Raw genomic sequence first — 24,098 nt, 5'->3', positions numbered from 1 at the left:
CTCAGCAATTTCTGATTGTTTACAAGCAATGGGAAATATTTTAAAGGAAGGAAAATGGGTGCCACATCAACTGAATGAAAGACAACTGGAAAACCTAAAAGTCATCAGTAAAATGTTGCTTCAATGGCATGAAAGAAAGTCTTTTTTGCATCGAATTGTGACTGGCAATGAAAAGTGGATTTATTTTGAGAATCCCAAACACACAAAATCATGGGTTGATCCAGGTCAACCATCAACATCGACTGCAAATCACTTTCATAAAGAAGACAAATCTCTGTGGTGGGATCAGGAAGGTGTGGTGTATTATGAGCTTCTAAAACCAGGTGAAACCGTTAATACTGATCGCTACCAACAACAAATAATCAATTTAAACCACGTTTTGATCGTGAAACAACCACAATGTGCCAGAAGACACGGCAAAGTAATTTTGCTTCATGATAACACACCATCACACACTTCAAAACCAGTTAAAGACACGTTAAAAGATCTTGCCTGGGAACTATTAACCCACCCGCCGTATTCACCAGACCTTGCTCCTTCAGATTATCACTTGTTCCGATTGATGGCACACGCACTTTCTGAGCAGCACTTCAAAACATACGAAGAAGTGGAAAATTGGGTTTCTGAAGGGTTTGCCTCAAAACAAGAAAAGTTCTATTGGGAAGGTATCCACAAATTACCTGAAAGATGGGGGAAATGTGTAGCTAGCGATGGACATTACTTTGAATAAAGCACTTTTGATGTTTCTCTTGAAATTATTGTGTTTTCTTTGATTACAAAATCCGCATTATTAACTGGTACACCTGGTAAATATTTCCTCACTTTGGAAATTGCATGCAGTCCCAGTTTCCTGATATGAGAAAAAAAATTTGTCTATGGTACTTCCACAATAGAAACATTTAATAAATAACCTTTGATGAATGAATTGAAATTGATCTAACCATTTTCATTCCCTATGTAGCCACAATTTATTTTTCATATAGATAAATTTAATAATTTAATCATTTATATATTAGGTATGTTTTATGTCCAACTTATATATCTATTAATTAGTATAATTTATTTTCTTCCCATCTTGCTAATCACTGGATTTCTAGCATTTATGTTCTAAATAGTTATTCCAAGATGCTGGCAGACTCAGATATATTTTGGGATAAGTTTTGTCATTGTCAATAATTTTAATGTCACTTTTTTTTTTTGCCACTCAAATTGCCAAGAATGTAGTCTTAGTTTAGGCAAATACTAGGAGAGACAGATGGCAAGTCTTTTGTTTCTGAAGTGAATGAGTTCAAATTCCAGTCATATGGATATACTAATTATACATAAGATTCTAACTCAAATAAACATTCAATGGCTTATGAGCCAAAATCTATGATTTACATCTAGATATTTAGGAAACAGATGCTATTGCCAAAACTGAAAAAAATTAAAGAGCATATTTGATTTATTTTATCAAAAACATTCTAAATATGAGGTTAGCCCCCTTTACTTATTTTTCCTTGCACTGCATTTGATTTTAATCCAAAATAGCAACAAGGCAAGGGATTAATGAAATTTTAGGTTCTGATAAGATCTATCATTCTAGAACAGATTTTTTTGAATTGCAAAAACATTTAAAATCAATCCTACAGTAGTCTGTACACATTTCCTGAAGGAATATGTTGGCAAAAATATTAAGTAATTACCACAAAAAAACAGCACTAACTTAGACAAGACCTTGAGTATTGTGTGATATTGATATTTTATATTTTGCTACTGTCTGAAGATATTTCTATTTCAAGTGCAGGCATTCTTAAGTTAACCACTTTGTTACATTAAAGAGACTATTAATTCAATATACATATTTAAATAGACATTTAAAGCCAATGTGTACATAACATGCAGAATTTTAAAACCTAGAATATTTGCTATAAATTGAGAATATTTTTGGCTGTGTTATGAGGTATTCAAAGTCTTTTTAAATTATAAAATACCTTATATAAGAAAATGTATTAATGTGCTTGCTAACATTTTTGAAAGTCTACTATACATGTGACTCAAATGTTAGTCAATCCTACAGATTACCCTCCAGATCTTAGTAAGTTGTTTGGAGCCATAGAATTTTAATACTGAATTTTCTTCAACAGACTAATTTTTATAATAAGAAAATATTTCTAGAGCTATCAATTTATTTTTCAAGACTGATATTTCATCTTTTTAATATTTAGTGCTAGCTAGATCTACTAGTATTATTTTCAAAGTGAATACATATTTCGGCAGAACATATGCAAAGATCAAGTGGGGATTGTTAATCTGAAAGTTTTTAGACCCCCGAGGTTCTGTATATCAGATATATAATTTATTTCTACTGGCTGTTCTTTAAAGAATTTAATCTATAAGGTTTGAAATTAAGCACAATTCCTAAAGATTGTAGGATAAAGAATAATGAAAGCAATGCTTCTCAATAGTTGCAAAGATTTTTTCAGTGATTTGACAAATTTTTATTTATTTATTTTTATTTATTCTAGTTCATATGTATTTGAGAGCTCAATCAACATTCACTATTTTTTATTGCTAGGAGGTTGGCTCAGCGTTGTTCATAGAGTTATTGTTTTTCCCAACAGTCAGAATGAATTTGCACTATTTTAATCAATAACTCTCTTATTTTATCTCCGAAGTCAAATCTGTAATTTCAAAGATGTATTTTCTAGGAGACAGCATATAATTACCTGGCCCATTCAGAGAAGGACTTATATCTTAGACCTAAGTAGACATATTAAAGTATAAATATAACACAGTTACTAGAAACAACTCTTCCAAACATACCAGATAATATTTTAATTTCGGATTTAAAAAAAGCAATTTAGAGGAGAGCTAGCTATATTCTGAAATTTTAAATTTTTGGAAAAAAGTGTTACTTTTGAGATACTCACAGTAATACCAATAAGTGACTGTGAAAGAACTCTAAGAATAAGGTAATTTATTATAGGAAGTCCATAACATAAATGTCATTTTGTATTATTTCAACCTAGAACACAATCTGAGAGAAAGACATATGGACTGAAAAATTTAAATGTGTTACTTTTTTGAAACATTCCAGAAGGATTATACTCTCCATTTAAATTGATATTTATACTTTAAAACTACAGAATGAAATTGTAAGAAAATATTTATGCCTTCCTTTTATAAGTTATACAGAGGCAAAGGCAGAGTATTCCTCTTGTTTTTGTTCCTTGTGGGACTCAGTGCAAAAATAAAAAGTAACATTCATTAAATTTTAATTTCTTGCTAGAAAAATATTACATGTATATGAAGAAAAAGGAGCTATAATATACAATTATTGGACTTATTTAAGTTTTCCTAGGAGTGAACAGGGGAAAACTGCTAAGGAAAAAAAAGATGCCTAAACCAATAAGAAACAAAAGACAGGAAACTAAGTGAGTAATAGAAAGGCAGAAATTATTCTGAAATATGTAGAACATCACATCAGTTATTTTATGTGATGTTGCCTAAAACACAGCTATAAGAAAATATCCCCCCAAAGATCACCTTTCAATATGAGGAGGATGTTATGAAATGAAGGTTGAAATTGCAAAAGACAAACTGTTCACTTCAGACGACCAAGTTATTGAAATTCTCCTACTTTTAGGATTCTTTCTTAGATGCTAAAAGCATAATGTGGTTGTTTGTGCACTTCATTTTTAAGATTTAAAAAAAATAAAAAAAATAAAAACATGTATTATAGGCTGAAATTAGTAAGTGATGTAGAAAAGATCATGTATACTTTTTATTTTCAAATACTAGATATCATAAATTGTTAACTGAACGTAAGTCTTATCTACCATTATTGTCAATAACAGAAGAAAAACATATTAGTATTAAAATGGAACCCATATTCTACATTAAATTTTTAAAACCTAATTTTATTGTTGTTAGTGAGTGTTTGTAGGTAAGGGATTTTTAAGATGTTGAATGTTGTTGTGGGTTTTTTTAAAATATATTTTATTGATTTTTTACAGAGAGGAAGGGAGAGAGATAGTTAGAAACATCGATGAGAGAGAAACACCGATCAGCTGCCTCCTGCACACTCCCCACTGGGGATGTGCCTGCAACCAAGGTAGATGCCCTTGACCGGAATCACTGAGCCAAACTGGTTTGGGCTGTTGAGTATTTTTTAAGGAAAATATCCACGTAGTTGGTAGTTCTACATAAATAAGTGAATCATAAATTGAATAAATAATAATTGGCATAATTACCATGACTCTTATCCTTGGCAAAACCTCTCAGACTGGCATTAGATACACATCAATTGGAGAGAGGAAGATGGGATAGGTGACTGTGACTCTTTTTAACTCTACAAACTTATCAAAAATCTCACTCACCGAGTCACATAATGGTAGTCTGAGTAAAATCTTAATTAAAAATCCTGGTAAATGTCAATATTATAATTTTAGAGCATTTCTTGTTTAATGTGAATATTCAGAAGTTGGCTTTATAATGTCACCCAATAAGTTGTAGAAGAGTATTAATGCAACTCTCATCTTTTAATCATATGCATGATGGCTGTGTAGAAATCAAATGTGGGGAGAGGGAAAGGGTGAGGAGAGGTGTCAGGAAGGTAGGGAGGGAGAGATAGATAAATGGATATTAGGAAATTATAACACATATTAAAAGAGATGCCATTATTGGGATTAAAGAAGCTTCTGGAAGATTATAGAGTGCATCAGAGGATTCTATTAAATAAAGAAGAAACATAGCTAGAACTTCAGAATATAGTAAATGGGACTCCACTTAAAGTAAAATTTCAGAAGTTTCTTGTGGAGTAATTGAGGATACTCTGAACAAGGTAATAAAAAGTCTTTCTGTAGGGAAGTGACTATTCTATCACAAACTGAAATTGCACATGATCACTGGCTTATAGAAGATTAAAAAAAGAAGCAAAAGGAAAATTGGATTAAAAGAAAACACTAGACAAATAAAAGTGGAAGCAAAGCATCAAATGATATTATACAGTATTAAAATACCATAGGTAGGTATTCTCCATCTCTGATGTGCCACAACTTACACAAATGCTAGGTAAATTATATGTAACAGTACCTTTCTTTTAGCCTTTAGCTGCTCATGATACTTGTCACAGGTGTCTCCTGGGATCTCTCCTCCCCAGAGAGTGATTCCAACAATGGTGTATGTGATGCCCATGACAAGCAATGGGAAACAGTACACCAGTATAATGACAATAATATGGTACCTGAAATTTAAAAACAACAACAACAAAACTCACATGCTGAAGAGCATATTGGGATGAAATAGTGGGACTTTGAATTCATTCCATTTTAAATCATAATTTAAAATGCTAAAGAATATTTCCACATTTTCTCTAAGTCTTCATTTCACACTCATTAACATACCATGATATTGTCACCTACAGTTGTCCAAATGCTACCAGTTGATTTCTATCCATCTTTACTTTATACATGAAAAACATAGTGTTAATTTAAACCACACCTTCCCCCACCCCCACCCCCTTGCCTAGAGAGGTTCAGGATAAATGCCTTTCCTCTGCTTGGTAATTATTAGGCTAACCTAATTAAATGTATCATCAGAAGAAAAGAGATGGGGCAGAATAAAGTAATCAACTGATGATATTTTCTCCTATATATATCCCGTGACATCATTCATATTTGAAATAAATTATTTTTCATCCAAATGAAAAAAAAAAGTTACAAAATACTGTGAGCCACATTGAATTCACAAGCTATTTGACAATGATTTTAAAAATCAGATAAAGATATTTACATGTATTTTTCCAAAGTCATGGAACATTTGATTGTATTGTTAATTTGGTAAATAATATATAGACGTGTCAGTCACAACAGTCATGACGCTATACATTATCAAACAAAATTCTAGGATTTCATAGCTTTCAATCAAAATTATAAGGAGGCAATTAGGGAGGAATAGTCAATAATATAACAGCCCATTTAGAGTTTGTATAAACTTTGTTTGGCTTCCTCTTTCTTAAGAGGTTTTAAATAATTACGGAGTTTGGTATGCTAATATTCTCAATGCCTGTGGGTTTGTTTTCTTTTTACTCCATTTACCCTTTACTACTTCCCCCACCCTCCCTTCCCTCTGATCATCACCATACTATTGTCTGTGTCTATGAGGTTTTGTTTATTTCTTTGTCTTGTTTGTTCATTTGTTGCTTTCAGTTTTATATCCCACATATGAGTTAAGTCATATTGTTCTTGACTTTTTCCCTTATGACTTATTTCACTTAGCATGATATTCTCAAGACCCATCCATGTTGTCACAAATAGCAGTATTTCATCTTTTTTAAGGTGGGTCCAAAATATGAAATGTCAACTTCTATCATATAACATTCCTATTTTCTTTTCAAGCTAGTGTTTGAATTTCTTTAATGTTAAAACAAAGGAACACAACCAAGAGCCTACCAGGACTCTGCTTCCCTTCAACTAGGTTTCTTTTCTTTTTTTAAATATATTTTATTGATTTTTTACAGAGAGGAAGGGAGAGGGATAGAGAGTTAGAAACATCGATCTGCTGCCTCCTGCACCCCCCCCCCCACTGGGGATGTGCCGGAAACCAAGGCACATGCCCTTGACCAGAATCGAACCCGGGGCCCTTCAGTCCGCAGGCCGACACTCTATCCACTGAGCCAAACCAGTTATGGCTCAACCAGGTTTCTGAAAAGAGCAATCAACACATTTGGCCTCTAGTTTCTTCCTTCTCACTCATTTCTCTGTCAATAACAACCCTGCCCCGCTTTGGGTATTGCTTTCATCTCCAATGAGCTTATCACCTGCTCTAGAAAATTCTCATACAGAAGTCATTATATTTTTTCAATTATAAATCTTTGTAATTTACACCAACTTAGTGACCATATCATAATGTTTTATAATATTTGTATGTGTCTGTCTTCCCAAGTAATATGTGAGACATTGAGGGAAATGCCTATGTCTTTTTTATTTAATTATTGCTCCCAACCTACAGTTCCTTAATTGTTCAATAAATTAAATTGAAAATTACAATAGAGAATTAACTTACGTGAAATGTTGTTTGGGACCTTCTGGCCATTGCACATAGCAAAGAGTACGGCCCGGCATGACTTTGGTTTTGGAGTAAAGACACTGAGGAAAGGCTAGTAGAAATGCTAGAATCCAAATGCTGCCAATGACAATCTTGGTTGCTGTGGCTGACAGTCTGGGTTTCAAGGGATCAATAATGGCCATATACCTATATGAAAATAAATGAACCATTTTGTCAGTCTCTTGTTAGTGAAGTTTAAAAAGTAGTTTCAAAGAAGTTTCAGTGGCCAGGGTTCTTTCTCTTCTAGTAAACAAGTTGATAAGGATTTTGCTTGGGTAGAGGCAGCATGAAGTAATATTTACAATATAGTCTTTGGAATCAGACAAATGTAAGTTCAAATCCTATTTTGTCATTTTTTTAAAACCTTTTTGAACCTCAACTTCATTATTTTAAAAATAGAAATAAGAACATCCACCTCTTGTGGGTGAAGACAAGATCAATAAAAATAATGTAAGTTAAAGGCCTTGATTATTTGGTGCTGTGCCTTGCACATTATCAGAATTCATAAATGTCTGCTGAATGGAATTAGAAATGTGAATAACAAGTGCTTAAAAAATGAATTCAGTACCTCAAGACCTTCATTTTTTCTTTTGTATGTTTAAGTTTTTAAAAGATAATTCTAGAGACAATATGGTAATACCTACATGATTGATGAAGATGAAGAACCCCTATAAAGGATATCATCAACATTTCCATCTAAAAGCAAGGAGAGACAAGCTCAGGATTCAGATAAAGATGAATAAATCAAGTGTGATTGAGGCTATGCCTTCCTGCTACCTCCAAAATTGAATTCATACTGCATCATAAAAATTTTCATAGTATCTATCAACATAAATATATATAATTTTTATAAAAATACCTTTGAGGCTCTAAAAATCACACTCACAATGATTTTTAGAGTGTAGTTTTTTAGAAATTGTTAAATCTCTGAATATGGTAACCAGAGTCAAGTTTTATTCACCTAATAAAATAGTGACAATATCCCTGAAAGGATCAAATTCTGGTTTTAAATTGATTAATATGGCTAATTGCCAAATTTTGGCTAATAGAGCAGAAAATAATGTACAACAAATTAATTACATTTTTGCATTTCTAGTTATAAGTCACATTATTTAAATGGTTTTATTTTTACTGTTGGCCATTTTGTGTGTCTCAAACATATACTGATTTATGCAAATTTTAAAAGGCAACATTTTTATCAAAGAGTTAGTATTACTTAAGCAAAAACATTTTAACTTTAAGAATAAATACCTCAAAATGAGAATAAAAATAAAGATAATGAATTAATTTGTGGTTTGCTTTGTGCTTTTGTAATTATTAGGCTTTTGATCTGCAGTAGATATATTGAAACGTATCTATATACTACTCGTAATATTAACTTTTGTTATAATTTACTTAAAGGAAATATTCTTAATTTATTATATATGACAGTCAATAGGTAAAAGTGAATGTTGAATATATAAACAATTATCAAAACAGTATCTTTGTTTAAGAAGATAAAGTGAATCATAAAAAGAATGTAAAATGAAAACTTTAAAATTTACTTCTCATGCTTATGTTGATAAAGATAATAGCAACATTTATTGATTGTCAATCATTACCAGGCTATTTATTGCAATTATATACATTATACATATTTAATATCTAGAATAACCCAATCAATAAAATAATATTATCAGATTTCTTTAGCAGAAAAGAAAACAGAGGCTTAAAGAAATTAAGTAAATTTCTCAAAATGACTCAGATGGTAAGAGCTGGAATTCTAAACCAGTTCTGCCAGTCTTCAAAGTCCATATAGATACAGATTACGGCTTTGAATATAGCCATTTATGTAAGAAATTGTGAAAGAAAATAATATATATAAGGTAGATACCTTCCAAAGAATCAGAAGTTGCATTTTGCCTTATGAATCCAAAAGTATTCACATGTAACAAAAAATAAAAGTCAAACATATAAAGATAATAATTGTATCTGGGCATTTTTGTTTCCACTGTTGCTGATTACAACTCACCACAGTATTTCTCATTGTATTAAATTGTTGTTTTTTGGGTGTTTCCAGAGTCAACCACAACATTTATCAATAGATTTTGTTTTACTCAACTGAATATTTCTCAAACTCTATTATAATCTGCTCTGAAATTTCTGAAGACAATTTGGATGTTTAAACAGTTGATTTTTTGAGATTAAAAAGAGAAATTGAGTGACATGAGTAGGGTTAGAGTCCTGTATAGCTACTGTAGCATGGATAATTCAAAATAAACTGCAAATTTCTTATAGTTTTTTTTAGACAATTAGTCTAACGATAGAGAAAATTTTCCCTGGCAGGTAGAATATTATATGGAAACAATTTATGTTCTCACTAACACTTTAATAAAAGTAGAAATTTTGAAACTTCAAGCTGACAGTTTTGTCATTTCTGATCTGATCTGTTGTTTATTCATTCAGCCAAACATTTATTGAATGCCTGCTGTGGTATTCCAAACACGTAGTGATACAACCGTGAGGAAAGATGGCAGAGCTCACAGTCTACTGAAGTAGATAGATATTAATCAAATAATCTCACTAATAAGTGTAAAATTATAGATATGGTAAGTGTTACCAAGGCCAGGTATATATGATCACATGAATTCATTTACTGAGAAAATACATTTAGATTGTGAACCAATCTTCCCTAGGAAAGGTCACTCTGGGTTGAAAGTTGGATGGGTGGCTATGCAAGGTGGCAGAAGGGTGAAAGTTGCAAAGAAGACTTCTTGGAGAACAAGCACTATATGAAAAACTCCTATGCTAATGGTTGGCTTTTAAGTTTTGAATGGTGTTCCCTTAAAAAAGATACATTGAAATCCTAACTCCCTGTATCAGAGAATGTGACCTTATTGGGAAGTATAGTCTTTATATAGGTAATGAAGTTAAAAGGAGGTCATGAGGGTGAGTCTTAATCCAGTGACCGGTACAAAGGAGAAATTTGGAAACAGAAATACATGGAGAAGGCCATGTGAAGATGGAGGACTGCGTGATGCATTACAAACCAAGGAATTCCAAAGACTGCCAGCAAATCCCCAGAGGCTTGGAAGAGGACAGAAAGGATTTTCCTACAGCTTTCAGAGGGAGCATGGCCCTAGACAACACCTTCATTTCAGGCCTCTAGCTTCCAGAACGGTGAGACAATAGATTTCTGTTGTTCTAAGTCACTCAGTTTATAGTACTTGGTTTCAGCAGCCCTAAGAATCCACATGATGAGTCAGGGTGAGAAGCATTATACACTTGAGTAATTAAAGGGTAATTGAAACACAGAAAGTGAAGGGGGAAAATGGTTTGAGACAAACTTGTAATGCAGGTTACAGATTTTTTTTTTGTCTCGTGGAAAGTAATTGATGCAATTCAATTAGGGACGGAGAATAATCAGATTTTAGTCTGGGGAATGGACTGAAGGATGAAAAGAATGAAGTAGGGAAATGAGTTACCTGGCTGTTGTTTTGCTTTGGGTGAGAGATGATTGATGCTTGAAATAGAGTGTTGCTACATGGTAATAGTCTGAGGAAAGTAAAAAAAAAATGTTGAAATATTGCAGAAAGAGAGAGCCAGTTGGCCAAAGTACCTGGTAGTGGGTAGAATTGCCAGGCACTGCTGAAGACCAATTTGAAATTGGTGATTTGGAATCCATTGTGGCATTATTTCCTATTCTGTGATTCTCTCCAATAATAATAGCATGCATCAGATGGCTGCTTAAGCTCATCCAGATAAACATTCTCGGGACCTTGAGAAGAAATGATCGAATCTCAGATGTAAACTCACTCAAATATCAGTACTTTTTTCTTCCTTTAAAGAAATATATATCTTTGATGTAGTCACATTAGCTTTTCCTAGGTGTTTTTCTGAGCTTCTCACTACCATTCTTCCCTCACCAAACAGACTCCCAAATATGTTAGTCTCCTGAGTATGATTATTTCATGAATAATAACTAAGATTGGGTTCTTATTGTACCAATTAAGATATCACTTTAAAAAGTTTTAAAGTCACTTTTTATCATTTTTTTACAGAGACTGAAATTCTCAGATGCATCTATTTGAAGCTGGTTTCTGTGTTTTGTTAATCCTCATCGAGGATATTTTTTACATTGATTTTTAGAGAGAGTAGGAGGGAGGGATGGGGGTGGGGGAGAGAAACATTGATATGAGAGAGACACATGGATTGGTTGGCTCCTGCATGTACCCTGACCAGGACTGGGGATCAAACATGCAGTCCAGGTACGTGCCCTTGACCAGGAATCAAATCTGTGACCCTTTGGTGTGTGGGCTAACACTGACTAGCACTGGGCAGAGTGGAAGCACATATTTTTATTGACATTTTAAAAAATCAGTTTTCCTTTACACTTTATTAGACCAGTTTGCTTTACCACTTACTATTTTTTTCTGATATAATTGAGGGGTTCTTTTCTCTTTGAGGTATATTGCACAATACTATTTTTGATATAACTTTACTTAATAAATGAGCATTTTCCATTTTGTAATTGTTCTTGGTATCTTGTCTAATTCTTTTTTTTTTTTGATAATATTTTTATTAAACTCTCTGGATCTTTACTTGTTTCTACACATTTCAAAATGAAGGCAGGTGCTATCTTCAGATGATTACTTGTTTATATTAACCATGCAAAGAATATTTGTCTGAAGTGATATGGATTTTACTGTTTTCCAGTTTGATTCTGGCTACAGCAGACAATGTTTTAGCCTGTAAATGACAAATGTAAATTGCTGTTTGGCTTCCATGCAAAATAAAGATTAGTTGCAACAGTTGCTCATAACCCATAAAATTTCAACTTCTGGCCTATGGTGCTAGAACATTTTTTGCTTGGACAAATCACTAGAAATACAACCTTTCTTGAACCTGCAATTTTTAGACAAATTTTGTTGTGCACTTTTCTATAACTGTTCTAAATGAACTTAAGGATGAATGAATTATTATTGTCAGTGAATTTTGAAGATTTTATGAAAATAAACATATATAAATATGCATATGAATGTACATATATAATAGGGACTTCAAAATATTATCCAGCAAAAAAGAAATCACTTGTTTATTTATTCAAAAATTTTTATTAATATAAATAAAATGTATACACTGGCATTTGAGGAAAATTATGTTTAAAGAATAAATTATCAAAATAGTGAAAGTATTAGACTTTCATTGCATATGCTTTCAATTTAAATTTAGCAATTAGGTTTATTTATTTAACTATTTATTTATTAAATATCAAGCATTTATTTTCAACTAATTCTTAAATGCCAACAATTTTTTCAGGATTGTGTGACATACTTTGGCTATGTTGATAAACAAAATAGATGTTGTTCCTAATCTTGTGGAGTCGGAGTCTAATGTAGAAGAAATATATTATTAAAATAGTCAGAGCATAGGTAAGAAATTATTACCTAATTGGGACAATATTACCTCTTGAATAATAGGTAAACTTTCCTTGGAGTTTTAGTGTAGTGCCTGTGTGAGTTCAGCACACATCCCTCTGATTTCTAAAAACTGCTCCCTGACCTATTTGGTGCCCTCTGTTTCCATTTTCATATGTATAACATACATTCATCTCACCCAGTGTAAACTGTTAGGTTTGATGGAGCAATTGAATCAATACCCCTCCCCTGAGAACTGGCTTTTCAGGTCACTTCACTATGGACATTCCCTTTGCCGAGACCACATTTCACTTGTGGTGACCACATTCCATTATCTCCCCTCCGGGTATGCATCAAGAAGTCTCTGCCCAGAAAAAGCCCTCCAAAAGTCCTTTAAAAGCCGCTGACTCCCCTCACTGGGTGCTGGAGCCATCCAGGCTCAACCACCTGGTGATCAAATAAATTTGTAATCCCTCACCATTCTGGCCTCGTGTTCCTCCTTCGGCGACCTAACATTTGGTGCCGAAACCCAGGAAGGTTCCATGGGGATGGGGAGCCATCGTCCCGGCTTTAGTCACCCCGAGTTTGCTACTCAGAGAGCAGTAGGCAGCGGCAGCTCGTCCTGGGCTTACCTCCGAATCCTACTCGGGTGACTCAATTGCCAGCCTCGATCAGGCCTCCCTCCCTTACGGGGCCTTCCCCAGCCAGCCAGGGGCCTTCCCCAGCCAGCTAAGGAGGACGCCGGACCAGGAATCTCTCCTTCTCCATTGCTGACCCTCCAGCCAATCTTCTCTAGGTGAGTGACGTTCCACAATTTCCCTTCTCTCGGGTCTTCTGCCCACTCTCTCTCTGACTTCTTGGAAGTCCCTCAGCTCGAAAGTCCTAGTGCTAGGCCAGAAGACTCCTCAGCCATTCAGCTTCAGGTCCTTCTGGATCGGGGACACCCAGTCCAGAGGGTCACCTCTCATTTCTTGAGGTGATTTGTCTAGCAGCAGGGACACCTGCCCTAAACAGTCACCTTTGGATTTGTGGTCTGTCACCCTTCCTCTCTCGTGGGCCACACCACACTCCCTCTGCACACTCGCAGGGGAGATCATGCCCAACCACCTCATTTTACTTTGTAACACTGTTTGGCCACAACATAAACTAGATAATAAGTCTCAATGGCCTGAAAACAGCACTTCTAATTTTAACACACTGAGCAATTTAGATAATTGCTGTCACTGCAATGGAAAATGGTCAGAGATTCCCTACGTCCAGGCCTTTTTCACCCCTTAGTCCCAATCCTCTCTCTCAGTCCTGCTCTACCCATCAGATCTTTCTCCTTCACACAAAACATCTTATCCCTAACACTTCTGATTCTGAATCTACTTTTGACCCAGCAGACCACTGATCTCCACCTCCTTACACATCCCCTCCCTCACCTGCAGTAGATTCCCAAAACACAGACCCTTCTAACCAGCAATCACCCTCTCCCCGGCCCCTGAGAGCCAAAATCCCAAGAATACAAGCTCCAAAACAGCCTTTTCCCACCTAACACTTGCTCTCGGGCCACCCAAAGACCACCCTCCTCAACAGCTTCTTCTATTCCCGTGCCCATTCTACCCCTGAAAGAGGCAGCAGGAACTGAGGGCGTAGTCTGTGTCCACGTCCCATTCTCTATGTCTGACCTCACACAGATTGAGAGGCATCTCAGGTCTTTTTCCACTAACCCGACCACCTTTACTAAGGAATTTGAGTGCCTTGACCCAGTCCTATATCCTGACCTGGCACGACATCTATGTCCCCTGTCCTCCTTTACAGAAATTTACCACCTTAGACTCCACCTCCCCAGAGGGAGCCTTTCTTCTGAACACATTTTATATCCTAACCAGCTCCCGACATATGCCACAAACTTTGAAAAATAGACAGAGGCCCACAAACCCCGCAAAAAGACCTCGTTAACCTGGCCTTTAAGGTCTTTAATAATAGAGACGAGGAGACCCAAATCCAAAAACAAAGGCAAGATCAGGCCAGGCTGAGGCCCAGAAGGAGGCCTTCCAGCTCCTAGCCAGCACTCTCATGAACCCCAGATGAAGTTCAGGTCCTCCAACCGTGGGTAAGTCTGTAGAGAGCTCCTGGGAAGGCACATGGGCATTTCTTTAAATTGTCAGTTGAACCCAAGGCGACAGGCAAAGCCACACCCTGGGAACATGCTTTGCCAAAAAGGCAAGGGTGTTATTAGCATGACCTTCATTTCAGCCCAGGTGTTGGGTAGTGGGTTTTGATATGTAAATCCAGTCAAGCACCAGGAATGCTCAGGCCTACTCAAGAACGCAAATAATCTGTTTTGTCTTGACTTTTTTTGATACTTCTTGGTATTTGGGGGTATAAAATAAACACACTATATCGGCTCTGGGTCACTGTCTCTCCATCAGAAGAGGGCAGCAGTCCAACTGGCCCCAGCTTTTTCCTTCCATTTTGTGTCTTGTCTCTTTCTTTCTTTTATTTATCAATCCCGCAGCTGCCTCTACTCAGGAATTGGGCCCACTCTCTAGCCGCGCTGGACGCGGAAAAGAGAGAAAATAGTTACATAAGTCAAGGGCTAAGCCTCCTCCGGGCCCGTGCTTCAAATGAACACTGAGGAAGGACACTGAGCCAAGTCCTGCTCAAACCTGAGACCCCCGCCTGGGCCCTGCCCAAGGTGCGGAAGGGGAGGCCACTGGAAGTCAGACTGTAGACTGGCCCCTCTGGGTCGGACCTCAGCTAGTCTAGCAAGGCTGCCCTCTGGATCTGGTTTGGAGCTCCCAGACCTCCTGGGACAGGCCACCGAAGAAGCTGCCCAGGCCCTGACAGGGCCCCACAGACTTACATCACCAGGACAGAGCCTCAGGTAATGACTGTGGTGGCAGGTAAGCTGATCTCCTTTTTAATTGACACTAGGGCCACTTATTCTGCCCTCTCCAAATTCGCTGGGACCCTTGTCCCCTCCTCAGTCTTTATTATGGGGATTGATGGATTAGTCTTACAGCCATTAGCCACCTCACCTCTACACTGTATCTTACTAAATTCCCCCATTCACTCTTTTTTCATTCTGCCTCGGTGCCAGGCCAGGGCTACCATGCATTCTCTCATAAAACCCAGTTGTCCCAAACCACAGTCACCTACCTTGGTTTCACTCTCTCACTCCACAAGACTGAGGCATTCTTTAGACTGTAAATGCCTTATCTCCTCCATGACTGTCCCCTCTGAACAAGAAATTTTCTCCTTTCTCAGGCTCACTGGGTACTTTCACCTCTGGGTTCACAATTTTAGTCTTCTTGCAAAGCTCCTCTATGACATGACATGGCGAAGGGACCCCCTCACTGAGCCTTTAGATCCCAAGACCAACATTCTCACCCCTTTAATGCTCTGAAAACTGCTCTGACCTCAGTGCCTTCTCACCCCCCCACCCCAACTTTCCCAAAGAACAACTTTCTTTACTGCACATTCTTACTTAACAGTCTGGCTATTATCAGAAGCTGAGCTCATTATCTCTAAAATGTTAGCATGTTATCTCTAAGGAAAAATCCTGCAGTTTTGAATCCAAGTAGCGAGAGGCCTGGGAACAGGCTGCGGGGCCTGCTCCCTCCTCCCCTGCCTTTTCTCCAGCCTCAGATGCCTGTACATAATTTCCCAAAGTCTTTAATAACTTAAAGACCTTGGAGCATTGCTAGGTTAAATGATAAACATCTAAACTATTTTAAAACAACATAAAATACTGAAACATTGATTGCTGGACACGTTTTAATTTGCCTGGTCTTAGTTTTTATTACAGAAGGTTTCTTGTACTTTGTTGTATGCATATTTTCTTGAAAGTAAGAGTGTGCTTAAAGTGTGTTGATAAATGTCAATCTAAGAAATGTTGGCTGTTTACTTTTTGGTTATCATTGAAAAATTAAGATTTCTAAGAGTGAAGAATTCTAATACATTTTAAAGAAAAAAGAAAGAAAAGGTCTGTACAAGTTGCTGAAGGTATGACAGAAAGAAATAATATTAGAGTAGAAATACTTAATGGAAGGTCTGAGGCATGGTTATGCATTTTTGAAGGACATAGAAAGAAGGTTTGAAGGCTAATTTGAAAGTGTGAAATTTGTGAAGGTTGTGTATGTGATGAGAAGGAAAGAGAAATGTTGAAAGAAAGAAATAAGTTCTAAAGTTAAGTATTTATAAGAATTGTAAAAGGGCCATTTTACTCTGAGCAAGAAAGTGAGGTTTCAGTCTCCAAGCCTGGCAGGACAAGGTTGCTGGATACTTCTTAAGCTAAACCAGAATATTCAGCAGTGGACGTTTAAGACAGGAGTGTACATAAGGCCTCTGACCCCCACCAAGCCTGCTCTTCCGGTTGGCTGGGGGGAGGGGGAGGCATCTGTACTTCATAGGTCAAATATATAAGTTTGCTTACTTTGCTTTTTCAATAAAGGAGAATACTTTAATTGCTTGATAAGTTAGCTTTTCACAATATAGTCAAAGTCTCATATAAACTCATTCATATGAGAAGCCAATATTTTATGAGCAACTGGTTCTAGTAAAGTCCAAAGTAAAATTTGCATATATATATGCAAATGAGCACTAGCCAAAAAGAATGCTGCTTAGAAGTAAATTTAAGCTTAAAAAAAAAACAGGAATTTAAACCTTGATGCAAAATTGTACTGTCATGCTATTTCCACACACACACACAAAAAGCCAATTATAGATTCAGATTTCACAATTTTATTGGATTTACATGTTTAGGGGAGGAAAAACTAAATCACCATTTTTTCCATCTGATGGTTCCAAACATGGCTTGCTTTTTTTGTTATACTAACCTGTTATTCTGTCATTTTCTAAAACCCTACATGCACCATCAGTAATCCTGTCACTTATAACCTTTGAGAAATTTAGCCCAGTTCCCTATATCATCATCAGGCTACTTTGTCTAGCTCAATACTTTGGGAATTCTCCTGAATAAAATTGTTCCCATTGTGTACACTGTGATGTTATAAAGAGATATATTAGTAATTATAAAGCTTAAAATAGAGAATTTGACCTAATCTGGGGTATAGGTTGAAATGATGGGAGAGACATTCTGTGACCTCCCAGAATTAATTAGAATGAAGGTGGGATTAGAAGAGAAACTGGAACAGCAAGTCCTGAGGTTAGAAAAAGCATGAGGTATTTGAAGAACAAAAGAAGGCCAGCTAAACACTAGCCGGTTGGCTCAGTGGATAGAGCGTCAGCCTGCAAACTGAAAGGTCCCAGGTTCAATTCTGGTCAAGGACACATGCCTGGGTTGTGGGCTCGATCCCCAGGGGGGACTTACAGGAAGTAACTGATCCATGATTCTCTCTCATCATGGATGTTTCTCTCTCTCTCTCCCTCTTCCTTCTTCTCTGAAATCAATAACAATATATTAAAAAAGAAGAAGAAGAAGAAGAAGGCCAACTTTTCTACAACCCAGAGGAGAGGGAAAAGCAGAAGAATCAAATGAGCTGGAGATGTAGGTATTAAGGATGACTTCATCAATATAATATAGTCAATATCAATTTAGATTTTCTTTTTTTAACAACAAAAGTAATAACTGCTAACACATTAAATATTTACTATGTACTAGGACTGTTCTAAGAGCTTTATATAAAAACCATTTAAACTTTAAATTCTAATTATTTATATCCACCTTAAAACAATTTATATAAAAATGCTATCTTATTGGTAAACATCACATAAGATTATTTTCTGCTTCTTGTACTATCTCTGATGATAAATAATTTAAAAATCAGAATATAATAGGTTATTTTATTCAGGTATATTATAAAATTATAAGTCACCTTTTTTGTAATATAATTTACTATCTGTATCATCTCTATACTGTGTCAGGAAATTAATGATATGATATGTTATATAACCTTGTATATACCATTTCCAAAGCCCTTTTTTCACAAAGTCAATCATATATTGAATACTTAATTTTGTTAAGATCTTAATTTCCAATGGAAATCTATTAAAACTCTTGGCAGATTATCTTTGTGGAAGTAATGCCTTTATAAAAATATATTTAAAGTTCACATTCACTTATAAGTATTTCCAGTATTCGATGTTTTGTAAAGATAAAACAAATTACTATAAATAACAGTGTGCAGTATGCATAACTGTACATGATATTCTATCCTAATATATAAAAACCCTGGGTCCTAACGACCAGTAATGACCGGAGGCTGACCAACCAGAAGTCAGTGCTGGCCCCGCCCCCAAGCAAGTGGGGAGGGGCAATCAGGCAGTCAGGCAGAGTGGTTAGGGGTGATCAGGTAGGCAGACCAGTGGTTAGGTGTGATCAGGTATACAGACCAGCGGTTAGGGGAGATCAGGTAGACAAATGGCCCCTCACCCCCAAGCAAGCATTAGGGGCAATCAGGCAGGCAGGCAGAGTGGTTAGAGGTGATCAGGTAGGTAGACCAGTGGTTAGGGGTGATCAGGTAGGCAGGCAAGTGGTTAGGGGAGGTCAGATAGGCAGGCCAGCAGTTAGGGGTGATCAAGTGGGCAGGCAAGTGGTTAGGGAAGATCATGTAGGCAGACGGCCCCTTGCAGGGCTGGCCCCACCCCCAAGCAAGTGGTTAGGGGCAATCAGGCAGGCAGGCAGAGGGGTTAGGGGTGATCAGGTAGGCAGACCAGCAGTTAGGGGTGATCAGGTAGGTAGGCGAGCAGTTAGGGACAATCAGGTAGGCAGACAGCCCCTCGCAGGGCTGGCCCTGCCCCCCAGCAAAGAAAGAGGGAGGCCCAGGTCAGCCAAGCCATTGCACCCCAGCCTGTCGTCTGCAGAGGGAGGCCATTGGTGGCAGGGGAGGGGGGGACAGTGCTGCACAGATGGCAAGCAGTGGCAGCGGCGGGGGTGAGGCCAGCTGCCTGCAGCCCGGGGAAGGAAAGCCCCGATAGGCCCTGATCTCAGGTCAGGCCTAGGGACCCTACCCGAGGGGTCCGGGATTGTTAGAGGGTGCAGGCCGGGCTGAGGGACCCCTCCCCACAACGAGTGCATGAATTTTCATGCACCAGGCCTCTAGTTTGTATATAAGGTAATATGCATACAAAGCCCTTTTTCATGGCAATAGAAAATAAAGGTAAATCAATTTTACCTCATTTTATAAGGGGAACAGTTTTTAGATGAAGAAAGAATTCAAGATGTTGCCCAAAGTGGATTTAGAGAGAATAACAGCTAAAGAAACCCTCAGGTAAGATCAATGGACATGTTATATAATAATAAATGGGTAAAGGAAGTGAAAATTTTAAACAGAAGAATCTCAGGACACTTGCTAGTTTTAGTCAAATATATGGAGTGCTATAATATAGAACAAATATTAGAGCAGTTTGATATCACTATAGAGGGTAGGGCTCAGTTTCTGGAGATGAGTCACATATACTTTCCAAGGCTCCAAGGGTATATGGATTGTCTTCAGTGGTATTAAGATTGTTGTTGTCGTTTGTTTGTTTTTTGTTTTGTCTCCGTTGTTAAAGGTACTCAGGAATAGAATGAGTGACAATTTTTTGGATGAATTAAAAGACTATAAACTTCCAAATGAACTGTTGAAATAGATGAAAGTAGACTCCATCACAACTTTGAAATTCCAAATTTAATCAGAGAAAGGTTGTCTAAAAGCTAATTATAATCAGAATTATGACAGGAAGCAGATTGATGAAGACAAGCTAGTGTGTTGAAAATTATATATGTTCGAAGTAATTGTAACTGTGTAATTGCAGAGTACTACAAATGTGACTCATATAGCAAATAGTATGAGACCACATTCCCTTCCATCAACTTCATGATTTGGCTTCCCTTTTTATATGCCTTCTAGGCATGTGATTAGATAAAGCTACATATTATATTTGGCACTACAAGTCAAATTCTGGCAGACCTTTCTCTTAACCAATAGCAGCACTGAGTTCTATGAAAGTGAGTGGAAACAATTTTATATCTACTCTCCTTCAGTATGAATTACTTCAGAAGAAACATGACTATTACTAATGTATATGAGAATATGTGTGTTTCATAAATAAGTTCTTTTACTCTTGGAAAACTAATACCACTTTGAGCATGTTCATTGTAAATATTATTCATATGTACATATGAGTTATTCTGAACCTCTTCCCTTTTCTCATTTCCTTTGTACAGTCATAAATATTATCAGCCAAATTTCTGACATTACCCGTTATGTTCTTTACTTCCCTTCCAACTATCAATGCCTGGACTACTGAAATACCATCATAGTGGGTTTCTTTGATGCTACTCTTTTCCAGCTTTCTTCACAGAGTCTTCAAAGTTCTCATTCTAAATTATTTTACTGTTTCTTCACTTTCAACAGGATTAACTGCAATTCTGCACACCCTTTACTATAGTGACACTAAATATCTTACCCTTTCCTCAAACTGCCTATAATGCATCAGTCAGAGCTCCAGGGAAAACAAGGCACACTCAATTGAGAAAACTGAAGAGAGTTTAATAAATAAGTCATTTACAAAATTTAATTAAGAAGTCATTTGAAAGCCCCATTTTCAAATGAGGAAAGGAAACCAAGTTGAAATGAATGTTCCTAGGATTAGCAATAGCAAAGAGTGGGTGTCCCCTGCCCCCGGCCTGAAGGATGAAAGAATCCTATAATCAGAAGTGAGGAGGTGAAGCCTTAGGAGAGAAGCTCTTGACAAGAGATATGGCTACAATTGGGCAAATTTGCAGCAATTCTGAAAGGAGGGTGTGGTTCATATATCCTAAAGTTATTCTCTCTTCCTTCCACAGCTTCCAGGTGTCTCCCATTAGGCAAAGCTAAGAAGAGGCCAGACAGCAAGGGACCCCATCCATGCAGTTAGTCCATAGAAATATCCAGATGGGGAGCGGGAGGGAAAAAGAGTGCAGTAGGTAGAGAGGAGATCTGAACTGAAAGAGGGAAAGCACCCAGCTCAAATATCCTTTAACAATGTCATGTTTTCCACAGGCCAGTTTCCTTACTGAAATGATTCTCCCCTTGCTCATACCTTATTCTAAAGTTCCACAACTGAGCTCCACTCAGATTACAAAATGTTCACTGTGGATTCCTTCCCTTCCCTACATCCAGTTAATTTTTACCTCTTCAGAGCTCCAGCACATTATGCACTTACTTTGATTTTAGCTCATTGGAGATACTGATTTTATTCTTCTCTATGTTCTTTGGCACTTAAAAAGTATCTGTAGTAGTCAAATGATTGTTGAATAGTGATCACGAATGGTTATTGAATGTTTGTTTACAAATGAGAACTTCAGCACATATATAAATTTTTAAACTGGAAATAATAAACAAAACGTAAAGTATGATTAGAAGGTAAAAATGACATTAAATGAGACAATGTATACAAAGAGACAGACAATGTCAAGCACAGTAGATGATCTAAGTTATCCTAAACTATGTCAAATAACATGAAATTAACACTTATGACAAAAACAACAAACAACAACAAGAAGAAACCAGCTATAGTGATAGGCTTGAGACAAAAGCAAACAAAAAATAATTTATTTTAAGTGGTTCTTCGGTATTTGTGATTGGCATGGAAAGAGAAATAAGCTGATGCCAAAATTCTGATGTAAGAATTTAAAAAGCTTCTTTTGATATTGTCTCTAGCTCTTCAACAGAAACCTAGTCCATTGGGGCACTAGAATATAGGTTATTTCTCTTCTAATTCTCTCCTTTTAAAACAATTTCCTGTATGAAAGCAATGAGTAATGAGATCTATGCAACTTTAATTAGGACAACTTGTTCTGAGTGATTCAGTGATTAAATAAAAATATTTAATGTTACAGTTGGAGACTGTAAGTTCTTTGGGTAAACTAGGAGCTAATTGCTTTCAATTTTGTCTAATGTGGGTCTACATCAGGTAAAACTTTTTCCTGAAGTAAACAGTGGCAGGTAGCAGTTCCACTGTATTATCCTTAAACTCATAGAGATGATGGTGTACATCAAGCAGAGGATGTCTAAATATTTGAGTATTTAAGTTGTGATGGAATAAATACTTATTTAACTGCTAATGGAAGAATTTAGGTAATAGATAACCTCTACACTTTGAAAATAAAGATGGAAAATAGAGGCTATTTTCATATCTAATTTAAACATTTAAATTATATTTTCATGATATCTTAATAAGGTAAATTATTCAGTGATAGAAAATGATAGGAAAACAATTTGTATTGAGTGTCAAATGTATGCAGTCATTATCCTAGATGCTATGAATTTAGTAGCAAACAAAACAGGTAATAGTAAATAGAAGAAAAATAAAGCAGAATAAGTAGATAGGAAATGATATGAGGCTACTGTTTTAGACAGTAATCAGTTCACACATGAGCTACACTGAGAAATGAAAAGACAACTATTCATTCCTTTGTATGAACAGCTTCTCTGTCCTCTTATAACAAACCTACAAATGTAAGATACTTTTATTCTAATAGTAAAAAAGAAGGATCTCTTACTCTTTGAGACAGCATGGAAGGACCTGGAGAGTATTATGCTACGCGAAATAAGCCAGTCAGAGGAAGACTGGTATCACATGACCTCACTCATACATGGAATCTAATGAACAAAATAAATTGATGAACAAAATAGATCTAGAGACATAGAAGCATGGAACAGACTGATGAATCTCAGAGGGAAGGCAGGGGTAAGGGGGGTGGGAGGGTGGGGAGGTGCATGGGAAGAGATCAACCAAAGAACTTGTATGCATATATGCATAACCCATGGTCACAGACAATAGGGTGATGGAGCCTGGGGTGGAGGGTGAGGCTGGGCTAGAGGGATCAATGGAGGAAAAAAGGGGACATATGTAATACTTTCAACAATAAAGATGAAAAAACAAAGGTATTTCTTCTTTGTTCTCACAGACCTTACATGGGCAGACAGACCAAAATAAAACACACAAAAAACAACCAATAAACATTACCTATGAACTAGTTATTTAATATCCTAGAAAGTGATACATGTGATAAAGAAAAAAATAAAGCAATTTAAAATAGAGTATTCAGAGTCTAGAAATAGTTCAGGGAATGAGTAACATGGTCATCTGGAGGATGAGTGTTTCACACAGATGTAAGATCCTGAGGTGGAAACATGCCTAATATGTTGATGAAATAGAGGGGACCAGTGATAGTGGATCAGAGTGGTGGAGTGGTGAGCAGGCAAGAAGGTCAGAAAATAGCATGTGACCAGTTACTATAAATTCTTACAGACCATTGTAGGGACATTCGCACTGAGCAATCATCAGCACCATCCATCTTCAGAACTTTAATTAAAACTTTATTTGGTTTCATGTAAAAATGTGCATTTTGTTGTAGATAGTCATAAAAGGAAAAAAATAGAAAAGAAAATAAAATTACCCAAAGTCTCAGAATTCAGAGCAAATCAAATCTACATCAACCTTATTGCACATATAGAATTATATCAGACTATTAAATCCCTGATCCAAGAATTCCTCATGTGTTAGAGATCCTGCTGAGTCTAGAATGGCATTCAGACTCCAATTGTGTCTAACAAAGTGGTGAGGCTGCACTCCCCAGCCGTCTGTTTTACAGCATTTATTTAACGTACCTGTGATCAAGCTGCAATAAAAGAG

At 36.5% G+C, this 24,098-nt stretch overlaps 1 protein-coding gene across 1 annotated transcript in view; it reads right to left on the bottom strand.

The window, feature by feature from the left end:
- TACR3 (tachykinin receptor 3) overlaps nucleotides 1-24,098 on the bottom strand; it is a 49,007-nt gene that overhangs the window by 19,687 nt on the left and 5,222 nt on the right. The window contains exons 2-3 of the mRNA XM_008150304.3: nucleotides 7,048-7,236; nucleotides 5,077-5,227 (exon numbers count right to left, since the gene is read on the bottom strand). Coding sequence (XP_008148526.2) covers nucleotides 5,077-5,227; nucleotides 7,048-7,236 — 340 coding nt within the window. The remainder of the gene's footprint in view (nucleotides 1-5,076; nucleotides 5,228-7,047; nucleotides 7,237-24,098) is intronic.

Source organism: Eptesicus fuscus, chromosome 2, assembly GCF_027574615.1.
Source record: "Eptesicus fuscus isolate TK198812 chromosome 2, DD_ASM_mEF_20220401, whole genome shotgun sequence".
NCBI lineage: Eukaryota > Metazoa > Chordata > Mammalia > Chiroptera > Vespertilionidae > Eptesicus > Eptesicus fuscus.
The sequence above is the reverse complement of the archived record's forward strand: the minus strand, read 5'-3'. Positions and strand labels throughout refer to the sequence as shown.